Source organism: Aulonocara sp. 'chitande type north' Nkhata Bay, linkage group LG23 (genome assembly GCF_057382095.1).
Source record: "Aulonocara sp. 'chitande type north' Nkhata Bay isolate Kocher_YH1m ecotype deep benthic linkage group LG23, A_spYH_male_GT1.1, whole genome shotgun sequence".
In the NCBI taxonomy this organism is placed as follows: Eukaryota; Metazoa; Chordata; class Actinopteri; order Cichliformes; family Cichlidae; genus Aulonocara; species Aulonocara sp. 'chitande type north' Nkhata Bay.
The window spans coordinates 39,287,597-39,308,735 of record NC_141365.1 but is presented as its reverse complement, the minus strand read 5'-3'; the positions used below and the strand labels follow the sequence as shown (position 1 = coordinate 39,308,735).

Genomic DNA, 21,139 nt, shown 5'->3' with positions numbered 1-21,139 from the left:
ATATATAATCACCTGCAGCCTCATTTTCAGCATCCTTTTAACAGTTTAATGATGATACGAGGAGCGATGGTCGGCTCAGGGGGGACGTGTAGAGTCAGGCTTTGCTCTACAGTGTCCTTCGTGAACAATTTAATCTTGTTCTAACATGCAGCAGTAAACTGAGCCCCACCAACTCACACTGTGCATACATACATTAATGTCCGTCTATTTCTGCTCTCCTCGCTTTTCTTCTTCCCCTTTGCACTGCCTCTCCTTTAGCATCTATCACAGGCTCAGTGCATTTTTGTGTGTGAGCCACAGGACCACTGAAATAACATTTTACGAGATAATAGGCTCCTCCTTCAGGGCCATTAAACACAACTGTGGTGCTAAAGACTGAACTTCCCTTCGTTAAAATGTGTTAGATCGTATAGTTCACCTGTAAATCTTTGCCCCTCCTTTAATCGTGTACATTATTATCAAGAATCTAGTCTGATATTTTATAAATATTCAATTTTATTTTCTTCCTGCGTGGGTTTTCTGACACATTCTGGATGAAGACATTAAACACACACCCACACATATACACCAGGGCCTTCTTGCAAATCAAAGGCCTTTCTGTTTGGAGTTCCTCCCACACTATTGGCCTAAGTAATCATTCTAAATGACTAAATTCACGAAAGGTGTGAATGTGTGCGTAAATTGTTGTCTTTGTGTATGCGTGACAGACTGGTAACCTGTTCAGGGTGTACCCCGCCTCTTGCCCTGTGACCTTAAGTAACCCTGAAATGGATAAGCAAAAGAAAATGGACAAATAAAATAAAAGAGACAGAAGGCAACAATGTTACTAATTCTTAGTAGTAATGCTAAATATGTATATATGTATATATATATATATATATATGTGTATATATATGTGTGTATATATATATATATATATATATATATATATATATATATATATATATATATATATATATATATATATATAAATGTAATGGGGAAGTCTTTAGGACCCAGGGGACCCAATGGAGGGTATAAAAGAGGAAGTAGCAGCAGGTGCTCTTCATTTTCCACTGACGAGCGGCTGTGAACAATGGTTGTGTGAGTAGGTGAAGAGCCTGAGAAGTTTTAATTGTCTGCTACACAAACAGTTGTTGTAAACCTCTACAGCAGAGGTTCGAGTAGTGATTTTCACAAGATAAGCCAAGATAAGCCAGGTGTGCAGCAAACACAGTTGTCTGCTGGAGGGCAGGCTGCACATGTGAATTTGTCGCTGTTTTTTTTTCCCTCCTTCTCCTTGTTGTTGTGTTTTTGGTTTTGGTAGGGTCACCTTTTAAAACTGTTTTTTTTATGCCGGGTTTGTTTTTATTTCTACTGGGCTGGTGCAATATTAGTCGGGCAATGTGCAATCCCTGAGTGGGACTCTTACCTTAGGGGAATTAGGATCTTTAGAGGTGCTCTGTGTGGATTTGCAGTGAATAAGTTTTTATTAAGAGTGATTTTTAGTGCCACCGATTATTGCCTGAACTAGCACTTAGTGCATGCGATAAGTGTTCTGTTGGGTTCGTATTTATTTGGGGTGGATTTGTTTCTTTTAAAGCAACGAGCATCTGGGACCGCCAAGGGAGAGCAAGCCCTCAGGTGATAGTTGCATTGCTGGCAGGTTGCACCAATAACACTATCTTGTGGTCGTTAGTGACCTTTTTACCATTTTGATGTTTTAGGCCTTTTGCAAACCCTTTGTGTTCTTTTAAAATAATAAATTTTAACATATCTGACTGATATTGATCCTCTTGTCCTGTTTATTCTGGGCTCGTTCCTGTGAGAGCTTTGGGCCTGAAAGTTTGCACAAGTAGTATAGAGGCCCTTAGCGGTTACTCGGTGGCTTTCGCTCGCTACATAAACTAGCAATTTAACTAGTTTAGGTTAGGTGTACTTAAGTTACATAAAGATTAAACTAACAAAAAAGGGGATATGATGATTTATGAACATAAAAATACGTGGGCAGAGTTTGACCATAGACTGTATCTAAACAATGTAAACATGGCCATAGCAACTGCTACACTTTTAAGCTGTAACATGATTTATTCATTTATTTGAGCAAGAAATTGCAGTATTTTCATCGAGAAGGTGGAGTGTGGATTTAGCAACTATTGCTATCTATCTTTGTTAGCAAGCCGCTTCAATAGCTGCTATATGTCAAGCTAAATAGTGCTAACTACTAGCAGATTCTCTCAGCTACACCTGATAATGCCACATAGTTGATTTGTCAGATTGTTGCATCAGATGCCGTTCGTGACAAAACCACAACCTTTCATGCGTTGGCAAATCTTTAAACTGCTAAGCTATGAAGACACTAAATAACAGACTAATGAAATACTAACACCAAGAACAATAATAGGCCATATTATTTGTCCCACAGTTGCATGAAATGCTATGGCTGAAAAGTCCAGTTTGCTGACCACACAAACTATCTGCACTGTCAAACTGGCCATTTAAAAGAAAAAAAAAAAATCTCCCCTGTAACGTTATTATAGAAGAAGACATAAGCTCCTGATTGACTCACTTTTGCAGCTGCCCTCAAGTAGCCGTTAAAGGAACTGTGGTGCTAATGTTATGGGACTTCTCCTTTGGTTTATAGCAACTTTTGAAATATTTGTATTACAGATTTATCAGTGAGGGAGAGCATCCAGTGTTAATTTTAGCAACCTTAAAGGGGCAGTCGGAGCTTTTATTTGCAAAACAAAACACTTTTTTTTTTTTAAACACTGAGTCACTTGTTTAGTCATTTTTGGTAAGCAAGTCTCCTGCCAGGAGTACTTACAGCTGCAGTTTAAATGACTAAAACCTGACCAAACGTTTGAATTAGAACATTTGCCTATCAAAAAGTCATTCACTTATGGTGCTCCTTTTGTGTTCTTGGTGCTCGTCAACATTCCAAACACAAGAGATTTTACAGATAGAAATGTGCATCTACCTGCGTTATGCATGCCAGGATAGGCTTCAGCGACTCTGCAACTCTGACTCAGGACACGTCACAAAAAAAGACACACAGCACAAATCATAAGGTGAAATTTCATCAGCTACATGCACAAATAAAGTTCATTAAAAAAAAAGTGCAAATATGTGAATGAAAAACCACACTGCTGATTTCATTTAATCCAAAGATGATTAACTTGTCGTAAACAATAAACACATCTCATTCAAAACCTTGTGGAGAAGATCTGATAAGCAGGAGTCTATTGTCTGCAAGAGCATGTGTTTTTTTAGCTGGTAACTTTATATCAGTGCAGTGTCTTGATGATTCTTGTGTGAGATACAAAGTATATTGTACACCACAGCACCTGCTTTAAGGCTGAGTCAGTCTTCAGGAGTTAAGGAATCTGTTATCTGCTGATTTTAAAGTGAGTGCTCCTATGAACTCCTCGGCATTCTTTAAAAGGTACTATCTGATAAGAGAGGAATCCAGTTTCTCATTTTTCCTACCAACCCGTTCACACGTTCTGTATATAAGATTAGAAAACAGATATTTCTCAATAACACCTACAGAGCAGCGCAAATATGTTTTATTAACTCTTGCTAAGGGTTTGTTTATGAGCGCTTTGATAAAACCTCACTGTGCTCTTTTTGTTTCGCTTTACTTACTTTGATATCTATTACTAGCCTTGATAGACTGTATATAAAAGATGGAGTTAGCTGTTGGGTTTAAAAAGCAAAGCCAGTGCAGAAGTGCTTTTATTGTGCATTCTTTACATGGCCAGCAGAGAGGGAGTCTTAGACGTCTGTGGCTTCCAAGACTGTGTTTTTATTACCTTTCCAAGCATGTTAACTTTTTTCATTTATTGTTTCAAGGACTTTTTAATTTTGCATTACTTTGTTTTTCTTTTTAGTTTTCAGCTACATTGTAAAAATACTATAAAAATACAGACATTCCATACACTAATTTTCAGGGTTTTAAGACAATTTAATGCTGTAAGTGCTGATGCCACTGAGGGAAAAATGAATATAAATAGCACACTATTGGATATAGCTATGGTAGATTACAATACTTTTTCATTAGTGAGTGCAAAGACTCATGGGAATATGAACGTTTATTACAAATCACTGATTTAAACCTTTTGATGGTTTAATATTTTTCTCATTTGGACTCTGATAAGGATGTATGAGGGACTTTCCAGTGTATGTGTGACGAGAACAGTGTTAACATTCAGCCAGCATCATTTCTAGTGGCTAGATTCCATTTTTTAATGGTTTAATCTGAAACTGCATCAAAGCTGATAGACTGCTGTGGTTTAAAAAAACACACCAGCCTAAATTCACAGTGAATGGATGACAGCCATATACAGTAAATTGGACTTAGATATGGTAAAGGCAGCCATAAAGTTGTTTTTGGACTATTTTGAAGCTGCAATGCTAATGTTTTGGATGCTGTCATTTTGGTTTTTGGAAGCTAGCAGTTACCTTATACTGATGATGTCATGATCCTGGGTCCTTTTGACCCAGCGTTTTGTGTTTTCTCTTCTTGCGATTTTGGTTCTGTTCTTCCTCTGTTTAGTGTTTACTCTGTTCTGCCCGTGTGTTCCTGTATCTAGTCCGCGTTTCTTAGTTTGTGTCCTTTCATGTGTAAGTTCCTGTTTTATTGTGAAGGTCTGCGTCTTATGTGAGTGTTTTCAGTTTGCCTCCCTAGTCTCGTCACATTAATCACTCCCAGCTGTGTTCCCCACCTGTGTGTAATCTCCCTGTGTTCTCTGAGTGTATTTAAGTTGTGTCTTCAGTCATAGTAGTTGCTGGTTCGCCTGTGTTGTTTCCCCTCGGTCTCCCTGCATCTCTCCATGTGTATTTCTCTGGACCTCCCTGCATCTTCGTTTCTGGTTTGTTTTGTTAGTTTTACCCAGTTTAGGTTCAAGTTTCATGTTCCCAGTGCCTTTGTTGTTTGTATTTCCTTCGTTAATAAATACTCACCTGCACCAGAGCTGCCGCGTCCTGGTCCTAAATAATTCCACACGGCTTGCCCCGGCAAACCGTGACAGATGAACGGTTGGAGTTCCAAGTTAGCAGCTAACGCTGTCTAGCAGGGTTAGCGATCTGCACTCAAAATACTTATGGGTTCAATTTTAGTATAATAAAATCCTAGAATTTAATTTACCAAAACTGAAGCACAGTCTTCTGGGATGATCTGTAGCACAAAGAAAGCCATCATATTAGTTATAATGATCAGCTAAAAATACTCCAAATGCACAAACAGTGCACACACAAAGTGCAGAAATCCAGTTTAATGTCAAAATATGTTTTGTGCTCTTTACTGCTGTAAAGTTGGACGTTTTGACGTGGGAGTCTTTGGGGACTGACTCCTTTTTGGAACCAGCCCCAAGTGGCCATTAGAGGAACTGCAACTGTTGCCACTCGAGCGTAATAATGTAACTCTTCCACATCTGAGGTTGACCCTTGGTGAGGATATGCTGTTACATTTTACAGTAGTAAGCTATTTGTGGATATTGCTGCAGAAATACTACAACAGAACCAGGGCAATCAAACAGCTGCCACTATTATACTGCAAATTGTTTTCCGAATAAAACAGTACTCTTGACATAACTTTCCTGTAATTTAACAGTGAGAATTTTCCCCTAAACACATCTGGCTTCCAAAAACTAAGTCTGGCAATGGACAAAATGCTCACACCAGTGCTTCACAACAGGACTTTATAAACAATGGATGACGTCATGGTGGCTACATCTATCGTTCATGCAGAGTCTGAGGCAGTATTCCTGTAACATCATTTTACAAGTAAGCTGACAGGAAGCAACGGGTTACACACTGACGCATGTAAACAGGAGGATTCAAAGAGGCCTGACAAATGTTAATAAAGTAGACTGAGTTGGTTAAACATGTCTACCAAGTGAATTGATGGAACAATAACAGCAGATACTACAGGATGCAAGTGGAGTAGTTTTGACACAGATTGCTCAACGCTGGTTCCACATTAAGTATTTCACAAACTTATTTGAAATACACCAGCGGGGAGGGTGGAGAGGGGGTTTGGTGGCAGGGCGTAGGGGCACTTGCCTTTCATGGTCTCTCTTGAAAGCATATTTGCAAAGGGGAAAGCTCATAAACAAAAATTACTACCAAGTGTTACAATGGAAGCACTCGATCACAGTTTCAGCTCTGCGGTCCATCTGTTACACTCTCGCCTCTGTGATTTATTTCTTTTAGTAATTAGGCTTACAGCGAGCTATTTGTCAATGCTGGAAGAAATGTTGCATCTTTGACATGCCAACTTTCCCTAAAGGAGTTTGTTTTTAGCTTGACCAACAAGTTGATTTGTTTTGTTTGTTTTAATTTTCCAGTGAGGATGGCAGAAATGAATCTGCTGTCAGGAGATTATTTTTTTTAAAATTATTATTATTATTTGTTATGATTCAACTTTTATCAAAAAACAGTGAAGTTTTGCTGGGGAGTATTCTGCCAGCCTGATTGCAACAGCACGTATAGCTCCATATTATGAGCTATCCACAAAGAAAACCCTCCCAGTATGGGGTTTCTTCAGTCAAATCTTATAAACTGTGGAGCTCCATTTGTGGGTCACTGACATGAAAACATTTGTTCTACCCTGCTGTTGATAATCAAAAGCTTTTGCACTGCTGGTCCTCCTTCTTCAGAGCCCCGCCCATCCTTTGCTTTTCTCTCTCCGGCTTTAAGCATCGAGTACCCAGAAAAACGCTGAATAGACCGGAAAGAGGCGACTTTGTGATCAAAATAAAAGCACATATATGGTTCTCATGAGTTAAAAGTCAATGTACTGGTATAGTATAAGCTTGCCTGTGTAGTTATTGTGTTTTTTTCCCCCTTTGATTTGGAGTTATGATTTATTTATATAGCACATAACATTATGGGCAAACTCAATGTGCTTAACACAAAAGATAAAAACATAAAAAAGCTGTGTAGGTTTACTTCGCTTTAAGACAGGGATTAACATAGAAACACGTTTCTCCAGTCAACAAATGAACTGCAGTTTGTTTAGTTTGTTTCTGGTAATACAGTATCCGTAGGCCAGGGTTAAGTCTTAGTTTGAAAAACTACGCCGGAAGTATCAGTTAGTAGCGTTGCCAGCTTGATGTAGGTCTCTGCTCGCTGTCTCGCTTCTCTTCGCTCTGGTTCAGCATCTGTCTTCACAACAGTTTGCGGGGCGCGCAGTATGGATCCGTTACGCGTTACGCGCTATGGTGTCCCTTCTGGCACAGAGCGTTTCCTGACACGCGCTTTTCACTGCTGTGGAAATTCTTAAAAGGGGTTCTGTTGTGACTCGCAGTCTCCAAACTTCCAACATCTTTCGCTGTCTTTTAATGTGAGAAGAAGCAGAGCGCACAAGTGACCTGCGGACACATTTCCTGACGCGCACAGACACTTTTCTTTTTTGGAGGGGGAGACTTGGGATATCATTTACTGAAGCTGCATTATTTACTATATGTGGATAATTATTCGGGACGATGGGAGACTCCGTGTTCTTCGACAGGCAGAATTCCTATCTTGTAAGTACCCCCCCTCAGGTTTATTAGCCGTGGATTAATGACAGCGACTGGAGCGTGCACTGAGACTCGAGGGCTTACATCTTGTAGTTTCTGCGCGCATGCCTGATAAAGATGTTCATTTCCTGCACGATGCAGTTGTGTATCGATATGAAGCCTCTCTCTCTTTCCTCATATCTGAGATCATGCATTAAAAAAGAGTGCCACGGAGAATTACCGTTATTTTATCAGCAGCCACTCAAAGCCAAATTAAAGCCCAATTCTGCACCAGCTTTTAGAGCTTTCACCTCATAAACGTCACTCAGTCGGTGTGAATCAGAAATCTGAACCTAAGCAGAGCAAAGGGGCCTCAACATGCCAAAGAAAAAGAAAGAGAAAAAACTTCCTGTGATGGAACTTTTTTAAGTGGCATGTGGTGCGCAGAGCGCGTACATATGCACACACGCACACAAGACCACACATGCTTCCTGGTTTTTGAAAAGCAAGTCAGAAAGACAGAAACCTGTTGCCAGCTCGCTGTGGAGAGCCACAGGTGTTGTGTTTGACATTCTACACCTCGAAGAGCCGTGGCCCAAATGAAGGCAAAACACACAGATATGGGTCAAGGCCGTGTGGAGCGGTGTGGGCTGCTGTGAGAACTGCACCTTCAAAAATGTTTCCATCAGCGGTTTTTTTGTTGTTTTTTTTGTTCCTCAGTTTGTGTTTGACGTGTGTTTGACAGATTTCTGAATTCTGAAGATCGCCAGAAGGTCTGGTGAAGCAGCCACTTGGGTTGCTTTGCAGAACAGGTTCATTTTAACTGGATCGGTTTTTGCTGTAGACACCGATTCCTCAGCCACCCTTTCTCCTGCCATCTGCTGCCCTGTCTCATCTCAAGTGGTGAGGAATCCTCTGCTGACTGCTCCAGCGGTCCGCCTGCTCGTTTATGAGCAGTGTTTCTGTGGCTAGAAGCCCTCATAACGCTCAGAGCGCTGATTGGAAAACAATACAATTTTCTTTGGCTCGGCTGGCCATCGCGCTGTGGTCTGGATCGGTGCTTTGTAGCAGGCCCGTGTGGTGTGAATGCCATCAACACATGGCCCACAGTTACGTGCCTAAAATTCACCCAGCAGAGGCCAATGCGGCTTTGGTGCAGTGACCAGATAGTTAAAGTGGCTGCCGTCTGTCTAGAGAAATGAAATCTGATGTAACTGGATTTGTATTTGTTTATTGAAATTGTGGTCTGCATCTGTGAGCCCAATAATAAATGGCTGAAAATCATACCGAAAGCCCTCAGAATGACTGCTCTGATTGGAGCAACACAAACAGCTTTTAATAATTGTAAAGCCACAATAAGGGGACAGCATCTTTAAAGTCATATTGATGGCTTAAGTTCTTGTTTGGATAAAAACAAAAAAACAATAGTAGTGCCCAAAAGAATGTGATCCACAGTACAAGCATCTAACATGACTTTCCTACCACCCTTAGGGTCAGGGTGAAGAGCTCAGTAAGTGGCATTCCTATTGAAGTTGCATTCCGACTGAATGCCACCCTGTGGACGTTTTCCAGTTGAGTACAACTGGGAGGAGATCAAAGGCAGAGCAAGAGGAAGTGAAGAAATGTTTATCCTATAGATTTGATGTCTTTTTGATTTTTGATGTTGAGCACAGGGAAGCTCGTCACAACATAACACTCATAATATAGCAGAGTGTTTCTCCTGAGTCTTCTTTACTTAGACTCAAACAGTAAACTTAAGACAGTTATCACATTAAGCTAAAGTGGTATCAAGTAAGAAAAGTTAATAATGCTAGCTAGTAAGGTTATTAAATCCATAAGGCAACTTAAAGATTGTGGCTTATGTTTAGAAATACAAATTTATTCAGTGTTTAGACTCAGTATGGTAACCTTGCACATTACCATTTTCCAAAGGTAGTTACAACCCGTTGGTTGTCCCAAACCCAAAGATAATTCTTAAGCAGTTAAGTTTCGTGTCATTTTTTTAAAATAAATGGCGCTTAATCATGTAAATCCTACATATTAACCTGTTTTCTTGTCGGTTTTGACCGTTAGGGGCACTATGTAATCAGTAAGCCTTGACTCAGAAGAGTAGATGATAGTTTCTCATTAATTAAAAGCCACCACTGAAGGAAATGTTTGTCCGGTAAAGACTACATATGCTAAGTGGCACTGGAATGTCAGAGTTTCTTGTAAACATAGCTTCGTCTTTTGCCTCGACATTGTTGCAGTTCTTTTATTTTTATTTTTCACTTCAGCTTGTGCATGAGTATGTGGGTTCACTGAGGCTGTATGGACACATCTGGCATAGTTTCTCTAGATGTTCTACACTTAATAAAAGCAAAAATAAGCAAGTTTCGGAGTTGGGCACAAGAAGTTGAAGTGAAATTCATTCAGACAGGATGTATTGATTGTTAACATTTTAAGTCTTTCATTCGGAAACTTGGACATTGCTGTATTACAAAAAGCAGCCGGTAAAGGCATAAGAATTACATCCTGACAGTGCATCACAACCAAATACAAGTGAGTGTTCAGCCAGGATGTGCACTGTCGGCTCATAAATCGTAAACGCTTGGTATGATATGATATGACAAAGAAGTAATTCCAGATGAAATTGAACTTGTATTAATGGGGGCATTATGCCTCTTCAAGCTGCTTCTTACATGCTGCTGATAAACAAATCTGTTATTTTTTTTGTTCATGCCAGACTAGATAGATGGGAGGAAATTGTTTTGTAGATGTAGATTACAGGTTTTACGTGGTATTATGAGGATTATAACAATGATACACAGGCAACCCTTTTAGTCAACATAGGCAAGATTCATCACCCACAAAGACTCTAAAAATGTTAAGAGGAACAAATCACTCTTGATATAATGGTTTATCAGCACTGAAAAAGGAAAAATACACAGCTGAGCTGCTTAAATACACAGCTGAGCTGCATAAAAGCTTTCTATCTTTAAGACAGCACTGCGTCTAACTTTCCTTCCGGCCCTGCTAGTTGTCTTTTAGGTGTTACTACTAAACTGCTAGATCCCATCTTATCGCTTAACATTTTTTAGTCCGGATAACAGGATAAACATGAATGTATATTAAATATTGATGTTGTAATTGTTAAAAAAAAATAACCAGGCTTTCTTAAGTTCTCAGTCAGTGCTTGCTAAGCTATTTGTATTGTGTTACAATTACTTGACTTTTTATTTGTGAAGTGTTATACTTCACACCTGCAGAGGTCGCCAGTTTCGCTGTGGTTTGTAAAGGAAGGGGCTTCCAACCAATTTTCAGCCAGTAGGAAGAGAAACATAAACCCCACATGACGCTACTGATGCTAGCTAATGAGCTAAGAGCACCATTTTTTTTGGTCAGGAATGCATTTTAAATTGTCTTCTTAACTGTCGAAGATTGATGTTTGGTCAGACGGTCAACAAGTTATAAATGGTAGCACAATGCGGCAGCTAGCATAACGTTTCAGGTTTAAAATGCATCTTTATTTCTAACTAGTGTGAAGTATAGGAATTCACATACTACACTAATAGGCATGTCACGATATCAGAAAGTTAGAAGTTATAGCATTAGTTATTTTACGCTAGTTTAAGCATGCATGTAATGTTGCAAATATTTTAACCTACAAAACATAGTTGATTTCATAAAAACAATATCAGCTGTCACTTTTGCCATCTTCCCCATGTCGTTTTTCCAGTGTCCTTCTTTGGCATTAATAATCACCTAGAACAGTTGTAGGGATGTGTTTCAGCAGTTAAAAGTATTGTTGATATTATTTCAAGTGGCATCCCTACTAGGAGGTATACATTTTAGATTTACATTACATTTATATTTTACAAAGTGTACTATTTGGAATTATATTAACAGAAGCAGGAACATTAAGATACATGTCAACAATGCTAACAGTCTATGATTATGCTATTTTGTGAGTTAGTTATGCTATTTTGTCTAAGTGAGTTAGACTAGTCATTATATAACATTAAAATTATGTAAAACTGAAATTGGTAGAGGTTGTTGATATTTTTTTAACCTAGTTCATTAAAAGAAACACTGGACAAATTACCATCTTGACCTTAAACTCAACAGCCACACCGTGAAAAAAAAAATCCTAAAAAAACAGTAATATTCCGGCAGCTGGGGCGCCAAAATAATACCAGAACAGAAATAACAGAAAATAACTTTCTCATGAAAATACGGTTATTTTCAGTAATGACAATACAGTTTGTTGCCCTAATTTTACATGGGATTTTGCTTTTCTCAAGTGCTTTTAAACATTAAATTAGGAACATTTTAATGTGATTAAACAATGAAATTACCTATAAACAAGGTCAATGAATGCAGCAATATGAATAATAATACTTAAATGTACAGAAATATACAGTTAACGGTTGGTTTAAATAATAATGGATTGCATTCATATCGCGCTTTTTGAGACCCTCAAAGCGCTTAACAATTCCACTTTATAATTCCCCTCTGGCCATCACCAGTAGGTGGTAGGTGAAGTGTCTTGCTTAAGGACACAACTACCGAGAGTGTCCGAGCCAGGGCTGGAACCGGCAACTTTCTGATTACAAGGCAAAACTGCCAACTCCTGAGCCACGATTGCCCTAAACAACAACAACAACAATAATTATTTGATGTAAAAAAAGTTTATAAGAATCATTTTATGTATTTTTCCATAGCATTACATTTGAGTTTAACAGTTCAATCTTTCAAATAACGGACAAATATTTGTGAAATTATGATACATTTGTGAATGTATTTTAACAATATAAATATGCATATGTACAGACAAATACATGTAAAAAACAAGAAAATTATGTTTTATTACATTTACAGTGATTTTACGTTAATTTACATTTGAAATGTAAAATCAGTCTATTTATGTGAATTTAATGATATTCTAGAAAAACAGTACAAAACTGTAAAATACACAGTAAAATACTTGTATGTTACAATTGTTTTTACAGTGCATATTATGGTGGTCCCCTAACTCGAGGACATTTTAGTAGATTAAAGTAAGTGAGATCTAACAGTCTAATGCTATTCTATCCAACAGTTAATATAATTAACTGGTTATTTCTTGTCTCACACTCTTAAATGTCGTTGAACAAGTTGAATAAAAGAATCAGTGGTCACTGAATCAGCTTTTGGAGCCAAAATGTTTGTTCAGTCCACTAGACTAGTTCAGTCATTTATTTAGCAACCACAGTGATTGAACACATAGGCTCAAACAGGACAATCAAGTCGTGTGTGCCACATCAGAAGATTAGTGTCTGTTTTGGTTTATTTAACCTACTTCTGTTGGGTTTGGCCCTATCAGTTCAATATTCCATGACAAGCTACAGGACTGGTGGGTTTAACTGATTAAACTTTGTTAATGACTTGTGAGTTTAGCTGTGGGTCATGTGCACCATGAAGCACTACGTTGTCTGGATGTCATATCGTAGCAACGGAGAAGTGAAGGAACAAGGAAGTGTCAGAACACGAGTTTGAGTGAGCTAATCTTGGACAACAGCCAGTTGTAGCGCCAATAGTTTGCCAGTAGTCCAATAATGATTGTCTTTGTCTTGAATCTTTTTTTGTATTTGCAAGTGTTAGCAAGCGATTACAAGTTTTCCTCTTTAAGAAGGCCACAATTCAGATGAGGGGGTATTTTTAGAGTCAGAAGTCTTGATATAGTGAAGAAAGATCCAGGAAGTCTTGTTTTATTTTAATTAACTATACTTTAAGGTAGCAGCTCTTGAGTTACACTGAGAAGTACAAGGGCAGACAGAGCACAACTCAAAGGAAGCATTGATTAAATGATTGATGAGACTCCTGCATTAGCTTTTTAGTCTTAAACTCTTTGTGTCACTGATCAAATAAAAAAAAAAAAAAAACGCTACATCTTCCTCAAACCACCCAGAAATACTTGTCAGCCTCAGACTGCTTAGACATCCTCCCTCTTCTTTTGTATTCAGCTCCTCTCCTCATTTTCCTGCGTGCCATTGTTTTCAGGAACTTGAAATTCTTCTTTCACCTCCTCCCTCCACCTCTCCTCCTCTAATTTAGAAATGCTGGGAGCAAACATTTTTATAGCACTCTTCTTACCTGCCGATGTGTGACCTTGTTCTATCTTGGAAAGTTTGTTTGCTTTAGTCCGCTGCCACTGCCACTCCCAGTACAAATAGCCTTGGGAGGCACAAGCTTTTAACAATGCCAATTGCAAAAGGTCAATTGCAAAATAAAGAGGCTTTTTTGCAGATTGGGTGTTTGGACGAATGGCATCAACTATCTGTGCAGCTCCTTACTCATCAGCAGAGTGTGTCTATTTACTTTGATCACAAGTTTTCCAAAGCACACCCCAATCCAGACGGAAAACTTAGCGGGAGTGGAGGTTTTGTTCACGGGAGTGCACTTGGTAAGAATGCACTGAGTCGTCGGCTAAATTTGCACTTTTGAAGCAATAGTTTGCCAATCAAAGCTATGTGAAGGTCTTGTTGACCTCTTGTAAAGTAAGTCATGAGTTGACACTGCACATGCTCAATAGCATGGCACCTTGTGGGACTTTTGCACGGATATGGCAAGTGTAGAACAGTTGCAGCGTGGCAGGAAAAAGAAAACCCACAAAGGCAAAAAAGAAAAAAGAAAAAAATGGCCTCTGTGCGTTCCATTGCTGTCACTTTTGGCTCGTCATGACAACACTGTCAGTCCCTCGTTTTTCTTCCTAGACCCATCAGGGAAAGGCACTTGTTTTATTATCAACAGCGAAAGAGAAGTCCGCCCTCCACTAAAAGTCTTGTCTTTTTATGGAGACGTCGAAGGCTGAGCGGAGGAAAGCAGAGTGGAGGAAACACAGAGGAGAAAGTTCTGGCGAGATCTGATCCAATGTTTGGAGGCAGATGTGCTCGGAGAGGCAGGAGTCTGTCTCTGAAGCTGGATAAAATATGTGCTCTAGATGTTTTAAGGAGTTTGATTTACCACTCCTGCTTGCCTTTTTCATTAGCTGATCCAGAGGTGTGTCTTTGTTCAGCCCGACCTAAGGGACTTGGCCAGTAGGCTCCAGTAAAGGTTAGGCACGTTTCCTGGTTGTTTGCGCACAAATCCGCCAGTGTATGTTGTCCGTCATCGTGTTGCTGTGTGAAAGTGAAGAAGCATTACATCATAGTTTGGGAATTTTAAAGAATCCCAGCAGTATGTTGCTACGAGATGGCGTAATGAGCTGGAATCAAGGGAGAACTTATCCTGGGTTTCAAGTTTTGAGATGTTTTCATACACACAAAGCAGAGCTGAATTCTAAATATTAACAGATTGTGCTGCCCCACTGAGAAATCCCTACTTATGTTTTCAACACCTCAGACAGCTGTTGCTCTCCGGATAACCTAAAGGAGTTGGCTCTGCCAAAAAGCTGTTAAGTCTCCTTGCTTTGCACTTTCTAGCATCAATAATAGTGAATTTGTGTCGCATAGCAATCTGATGAGAAAAGTAAATGCTTGCAGACTTGAGGTTACATGGAAAAAAGTGACCCTTACTGCTTACATGGGGTTAAAAATACAATTTAAAGTCAATAAGTAATAAAGGTAAAACTAAGGCTACTGTTGAGTCATTCTATCGAGCATGAAGTCTTGTTTTGCTGCTTCAGTGTGTTGCTGAAGGTTAAAGGGCATGGGGGGAAAGTGTGTCTGTGGGTGTTTTTCCTTTAACAAGGTACATCTGCTTTTCTCCGACAAAAATGCTCATGTACCAATCGGTTCCATGCTGTATACAACATGACCTCACAGGGGAAGTCTTAGATTAGATAAAAAAAAATTCCATGAGTCACATAGTTCATTAATTAAAAAGATCAAATTATCATTCACATGATGGGCATCCGACTCAGCATCACATTTACTGATGAGAGCCAAAGTCCTGATGTCACATTTAGTCTAGCTGAGTCTTAACTACCTCAGTACAGTTGTTCACTGAGGTTTTTGTGCTCCACGTTCTCTTTCAGGACACAAATAAGTCCCTACAACAGCAACTATTTCTTTTCTTTACATTTTTCCAGCATTACTAAGTGTACCATGTTATTTGTGGCATTGTGAAAAATAATTTCCAAGTGGTCCAGCAACCAAAGATTGCTGATATATCTGCGGATGTATGTGAAGCTTACGCCCCAATCACTGAAATCTAGAGATCAATTGGCGACCCCTTGGTAACCACAGGTCACTAGGGTTGGCAAGTGGTTGCTGGTATTTGCTTTGGAGCTTTAGCAATCAATTTCAAAGATTTCAGTCTTTGAGACCTGTAGACCAGTCAGTGGCTACAGAAAAAATATATTTTCCCTAGTTTATGCGCGGTGCTGTAATTTATATTGAAGATAACAACTTGTCTGCAAACACTTGCCAACTATTTGCAGAGCACTTTTCTGTTTAGTGCCACAGCTTTTTCAAGTTTCACCACCACTCGACCAATAATTTGCCATTGCTTGCACAAGTTGGAATCTTCCATGCAAACTACCAGGAACTGCACCGATCTGCTGAAGGCCAAAGTAACTGCTGGGAGGTGTTTAGTGCAGCATTCTCTTTTTGACCTTTTTTATCAAGCAACAGCCATCATCCTTCAGCAACCATTCATCAACCAGTTGGGGAATACACATTTTTCCCTAGTGACTGGAGGTGGCCAAGGGTGTCACCACCCAATCTCTAGGCCTGTATGACTGAACCTTGCCTAGCATGGGCTCCAGGATAGATAGTTGGCTTACAAATTTTGTAGGAACCGAAGGTGATGGCTTCCAGATGATGCTTAACATCGACCATATAGTGCCAGGTCCCCCACGGCTATGAACTCTGCAGCCAGCAATATTCACAGTCAGCCACAGTTCAGATAAAAACAGCTGAAGTACATTGACCAACTCTATTAGAGGCATTAAGAGCCTATAAAATGTAACCAGCAACAATCTTGGACATTTTGGAAATTGTGTTAATTTACCAAGTACAAGGTAGTAAAAACAGAGTGTTGACTATATCTTTATAAAAAAAGCGGCAGGTGCTGTGCACAAAACAAGCAAACCTTTTTCTTTGCACTGCTAACAATGCCTTAAGTTTTTGAGACTAAGAATAGAATAGCCCTTTATTGTCATTGTACATGAACACGAAATTGTGGGTGCTCCACAATCCAAAGGTAGGTCTGATTTAGAACTGTGGTACCCAAAATGCCTCATTCTTGGTGATGTAAAAAGGTAAAACTGGGACCTATAACTAGGTGGTGATTCTTTTGCTTTTCTGTTCAATGCAAGGTTGGAAAAATTGTATGTATTTATGATAATAATGGCAATCTAGATGAGAGGGAACTAGTCAGTCATTCACCTTCCATCAGAATGAAAAAACTCAATAGTATGTGCTATTGCTAAAGCGTCAAAGCAAGATAGGATAAACAAGATAATGTCTTGCTATATCTGTACATTACAATCAGTTGCATAGTAACACAGTACAGAATACGCAGCAGCTGCAAAGGGCTGTTTTAAAGACAGCTCATCAAGATCTTACTATAAACGAGTGTGAACAAGTAGCTTCAAGGTGAAAAGCAGCCTAGCTTTACGTACAGTAAGCTGCCTCATTCTCAGTCTGTCGTGTGGTGAAAGCTGCCTGTCATATTACCAGTGTGTGAGTCTACGTGACCTGCCATCATGTGCACATTCAATTGATCATCACCAGCTTTGTCATCAGTCAGATGCTGAGTCAGATGGACTGATAGCATCAAATCGAGAGGTGGAAATCTGGTGACATCTCAGAGATTCTCCCTAAAGGAAATCATCTTCATCTGCCAAGATGGTGCCAAGAATAACACACAGATTTTTGTGACGTTAATAACGCACATTTGGCGCATGCTTGCGTGGGGTGTGGGCATCCATGTGTCGCTTGGTATGCATGCACAGGACGAACCCTTGCCATGTGCGTGTCCATGCTTTCAGCTTGTGTGCAGACTGGTTAGAAGTGCGACCCAGGAGCTCAAGGGGCTTTTTTTAGTGAGACAGGATTAGCTGCTCTCAAGGCTGCCACTGGAATGCGTGGATCAACAAGTCTGTTGTGGCAGTGCACGGTCGAACACACGCACACGTCCGTTCCGTCGTGGCACATTCACTATTTATCTTTCAGCCCATTACTCTCTATTAATATGCCTGCTTTTCTTTCCTTCCTCTTGCTTTTCACACCGGGAACATAATTGGAATTTGATTTCAGCAAACAAGCTCTGGTGACATGAGCAAATGCGTGGCTGATTTTTTTTTATCTCATTTATCAACTTGTGGATATAAATGAGGATTAATGGACATTTTGCTTCCCAACTGTAGAACATGTCATGTGTACAGCGTAAATTCTTTAGTTTCATTCAAAAGCTTCCTTTGCCACAAAAATGAAATGACGCCATCCAAGCAGGTGAGCGGAGACTTACACGTGCTGATTGATGGATTAGCGCAGAAGTAGCTCTTTTGGAGTGTTTACACGGTGACTTACGCATGACTGCATCTTCAATCATTCACTCAGCGTGGCATCACTTGTTGGATCTGAAAATCCTTGTGCAAATAATTAATTCCCACACATTTTGAAACCATCTGAAAGCTGGAGAAAACTTCTCTTCAAGACGGTTTTATTGAAAGCACAGCCTTTGTTTATTTACCCCGTGTTGTCCCTGAAGGCGATGCAGCGGCGCTTTAGACAAATAAAATTGCCATTTCGCGGCCGGGAAAAGAAAAGAAACACTGCGCTGACAGAGAGTTGGCTCTTGCATGTGGCATTCTTCAAACTAACTTCAAACTGTCTGTTTCTTGCCAGTTATATTTATTTTTCTTTTAAATGGCAGCTTTTATGAAAACGGTGGGAGATTAAAAAAAAAAGGTGTTGCCACACCTGGGTCCACATTGAATAATGACTAGATCCTTGGCACCAGCCCTAACCATGAAATGTTTCATGGGGGTAAATTCAGGAGTGTGTAAAAATGATGGTTTTACCAACAAAAAATCCGTCAGTCCATTCACCTAAATTAGTTAGTTTACAAAAAGTTAAACACATATGCCTTGAAGACCACATTACTCAGTTACAGTAACCATAACAGCTCTGGTCTGAGAGATTGCTGCTCTCTCTTACAATCCTGTTTTGACTAATGTGGCCCAGACAGAATTCCTATCAATCCATCCATCCATCCAAGTCTGTATCACAGGGGCAGCAGTCTAAGCAGAGATACCCAGACCTCCGTTTCCCCAGCCACCATGTATAGCTGCACAACCCAAGAACTCTTGGTTCAAATATAGAAAACAGCTGAACTGCCCGGTAAACATAAAGTACCACTGCTTATCTTGTTGATTCTGGTAATCACCACTTCTGGGCCACGTAACTTTAAAATGCGAGAGAGCTGAACTATATAAAGGCACTTTTTTCTTTGTTCTCATGTTGTAACATTGAGACCTATAATTTAGTCAAGGTGCAAGTCAAAAAGCAGCTCTAAATTCCCTAAAAATAATTTTCACACAGCCCCTTATCTGTTGCACACGTCAAAGTGCTCACAAAGCACTGCGTGCTGTCAAGGCGGGAAGGCGATAAGTAGTTTAGTGTGTTCGTTAAACACCCCATTACCACTTATCAGTCTCTGTTTAAATTGTTCAGCACCTCGTCATTATTAACACTTCATAGCGTTGTTCACTGGCACATGCTTGTACACATTTTATAGAGAGCTGAAGGTCGGCTGCTTTGGAGAGCAGGACAGCAGCGCCGAAACACTGCTGTTCATTCTCTTTCCGCTGGGAAATCAATAATAGACCAGCTGACCCAGAGATGACCCGTGTTACACGTGCACACGTAAACACATGCACTGTCACATCCACTGTGCCGAGAGAACAAAGCATCGCCGGGCATTGACGGGAGTGGCGCTGGGTCTCCAGGAAGTTACACTTGGTTAAAACTTCCTGGAGTGAAACAAGGCTGATGGGCTTTAAGTGTTGATTTTGTTAGTTTTAAGGAGTTCTGTCCTCTGTCCTCTTTGGCTTACTTGTCGATCAAAATGAGATCAGATATTAGTCAGTCATGGCTAATAAATGCTCAAGCAGACTTGGAGGTAACTTTCACGTCTTTTGCACTGTAAGTGGAATTTTGTTTTTTCTTTCCAGCCATCTGTTTTCACATTGAATTTGGCTTTCTGGTGCTGTTACCATACCATGCCATAGCACTTTATTTAGAAAGTACTTTTAAAAACAACACTGCTGACCAAAGTGCTGTACAGTAACACCAAATATAAAAGACAAATGCAGGCCAGAAGGTAAAAGATATAAAAGCTCAAAGAAGCTAAACAATAAACGAGTACATAAAGGGAACATAAGATCACAGACATCTCAAACATCAGGGATAGATGATGGCTATTGAAGACTTCAAAGAAAGTAAGCGAGGATATCCAACGTCAGTTAGTACTCGTTTTACCAGAGGCATGATAATGATTTAGTCCACGGCTTGATGATGAACTGAAAATAAACTCCATTACTCTGATGTATTTCTGAAGTCACTCTGTAGGTGAACCATCATTAAACATCACTGTTTTCACCAGGCATTAACAGCTCCATCTGGATAGCATATCATTATATAATGTATCTGACTGAAGCTTTTTCTCAGCCACTATTATTCATCCCCAACACACATCCCCTGGGAGCTGAGGGTATAGCAAAAGAGGAAGTAATAACACGAGACAACACATGCGTCAATCAAGACTGTATTGTCATTTCAGGTAACTTATATGTAATCTAAAAATGTAAACTTTTGTATTAATGATTGTTAGATTAGTTCCCCTGATTCTTCCCTGCATATGAAAAGAAACTGGCTCCCAATTTTATTTAGGATGAAATGACACCATTTAGAAAGCATCATCCTATCATATTATATAACAAGGCCCCTAGTGGGATAGCTATACTGAATGACTGGTTTCTGGATAACTGATTATCTGCAGGGCTGTTCTAATAATTGGATTGGAAATAGATCCAGTGCTGCCTCAAACAGTTGCATTTGTTATGCTGCTCATCAGCAGTAGTGCTGGTTACTAGAAGGAGGGCTAACATAGCATGAAGGAGGCAAACAGCAAAGATTAGCAGAATTTTGGATGTATTTTACATTTTAAGTTGATAAATTTGCTGTTTGCAGCTTTGAATTACCTGCAAACGGCAGTCAAACAAGACCTCGGTCACATAGGCCTAAAGGCAGCCCCGAGGAAACCTCCAGCTGCTGTAGATAAAGTGTATTTCCTTAGTAAATGGCAGAAAAATGTTTGTTTAGTATAGAAGTTGTAGGTGACCATGGTAATCCAAAGAAACAGCAAAGACGCTACGTCCAGATGAACAGAATCAACTTTTGGAGAAACAGCAAAGAGGTTTGCAGAGTAGCACTGTCTTCTTCTTTGAAAACAGTTGCACCTTGTAACTATAAGTAACCTCCAGTAACCACATGTCAACAGGTTGGGGAACACATTTTTCCCTAGTGTGTGATTGTATGATATGCTATCACAGACTTTCTTAAATGCTTTAGCAATTAATTTCACAGTGACTGCCAGTATTCTCTAGGAAACATTTGCAGCCGCCTGGGGAATATTCATTTTTTGCCCATGATCAGTAGTTGTCAGCAGTCTCAGCAGGGGCTTAG

The 21,139-nt window shown here is 39.7% G+C and overlaps 1 protein-coding gene across 3 annotated transcripts in view; it reads left to right on the top strand.

Moving 5' to 3' along the window:
* Positions 1-21,139, top strand: part of LOC147302389 (rho GTPase-activating protein 6-like) — a 136,499-nt gene that overhangs the window by 75,270 nt on the left and 40,090 nt on the right. Inside the window, exon 1 of one of the 3 annotated variants that reach the window (XM_086283214.1) lies at positions 6,094-7,511. The exons of the other annotated variants lie outside the window; for them this stretch is intronic. Coding sequence (XP_086139340.1) covers positions 7,470-7,511 — 42 coding nt within the window. The 5' untranslated portion in view covers positions 6,094-7,469. Of the gene's footprint in view, positions 1-6,093; positions 7,512-21,139 lie in introns of those variants that run through there. 3 annotated transcript variants of the gene reach the window in all.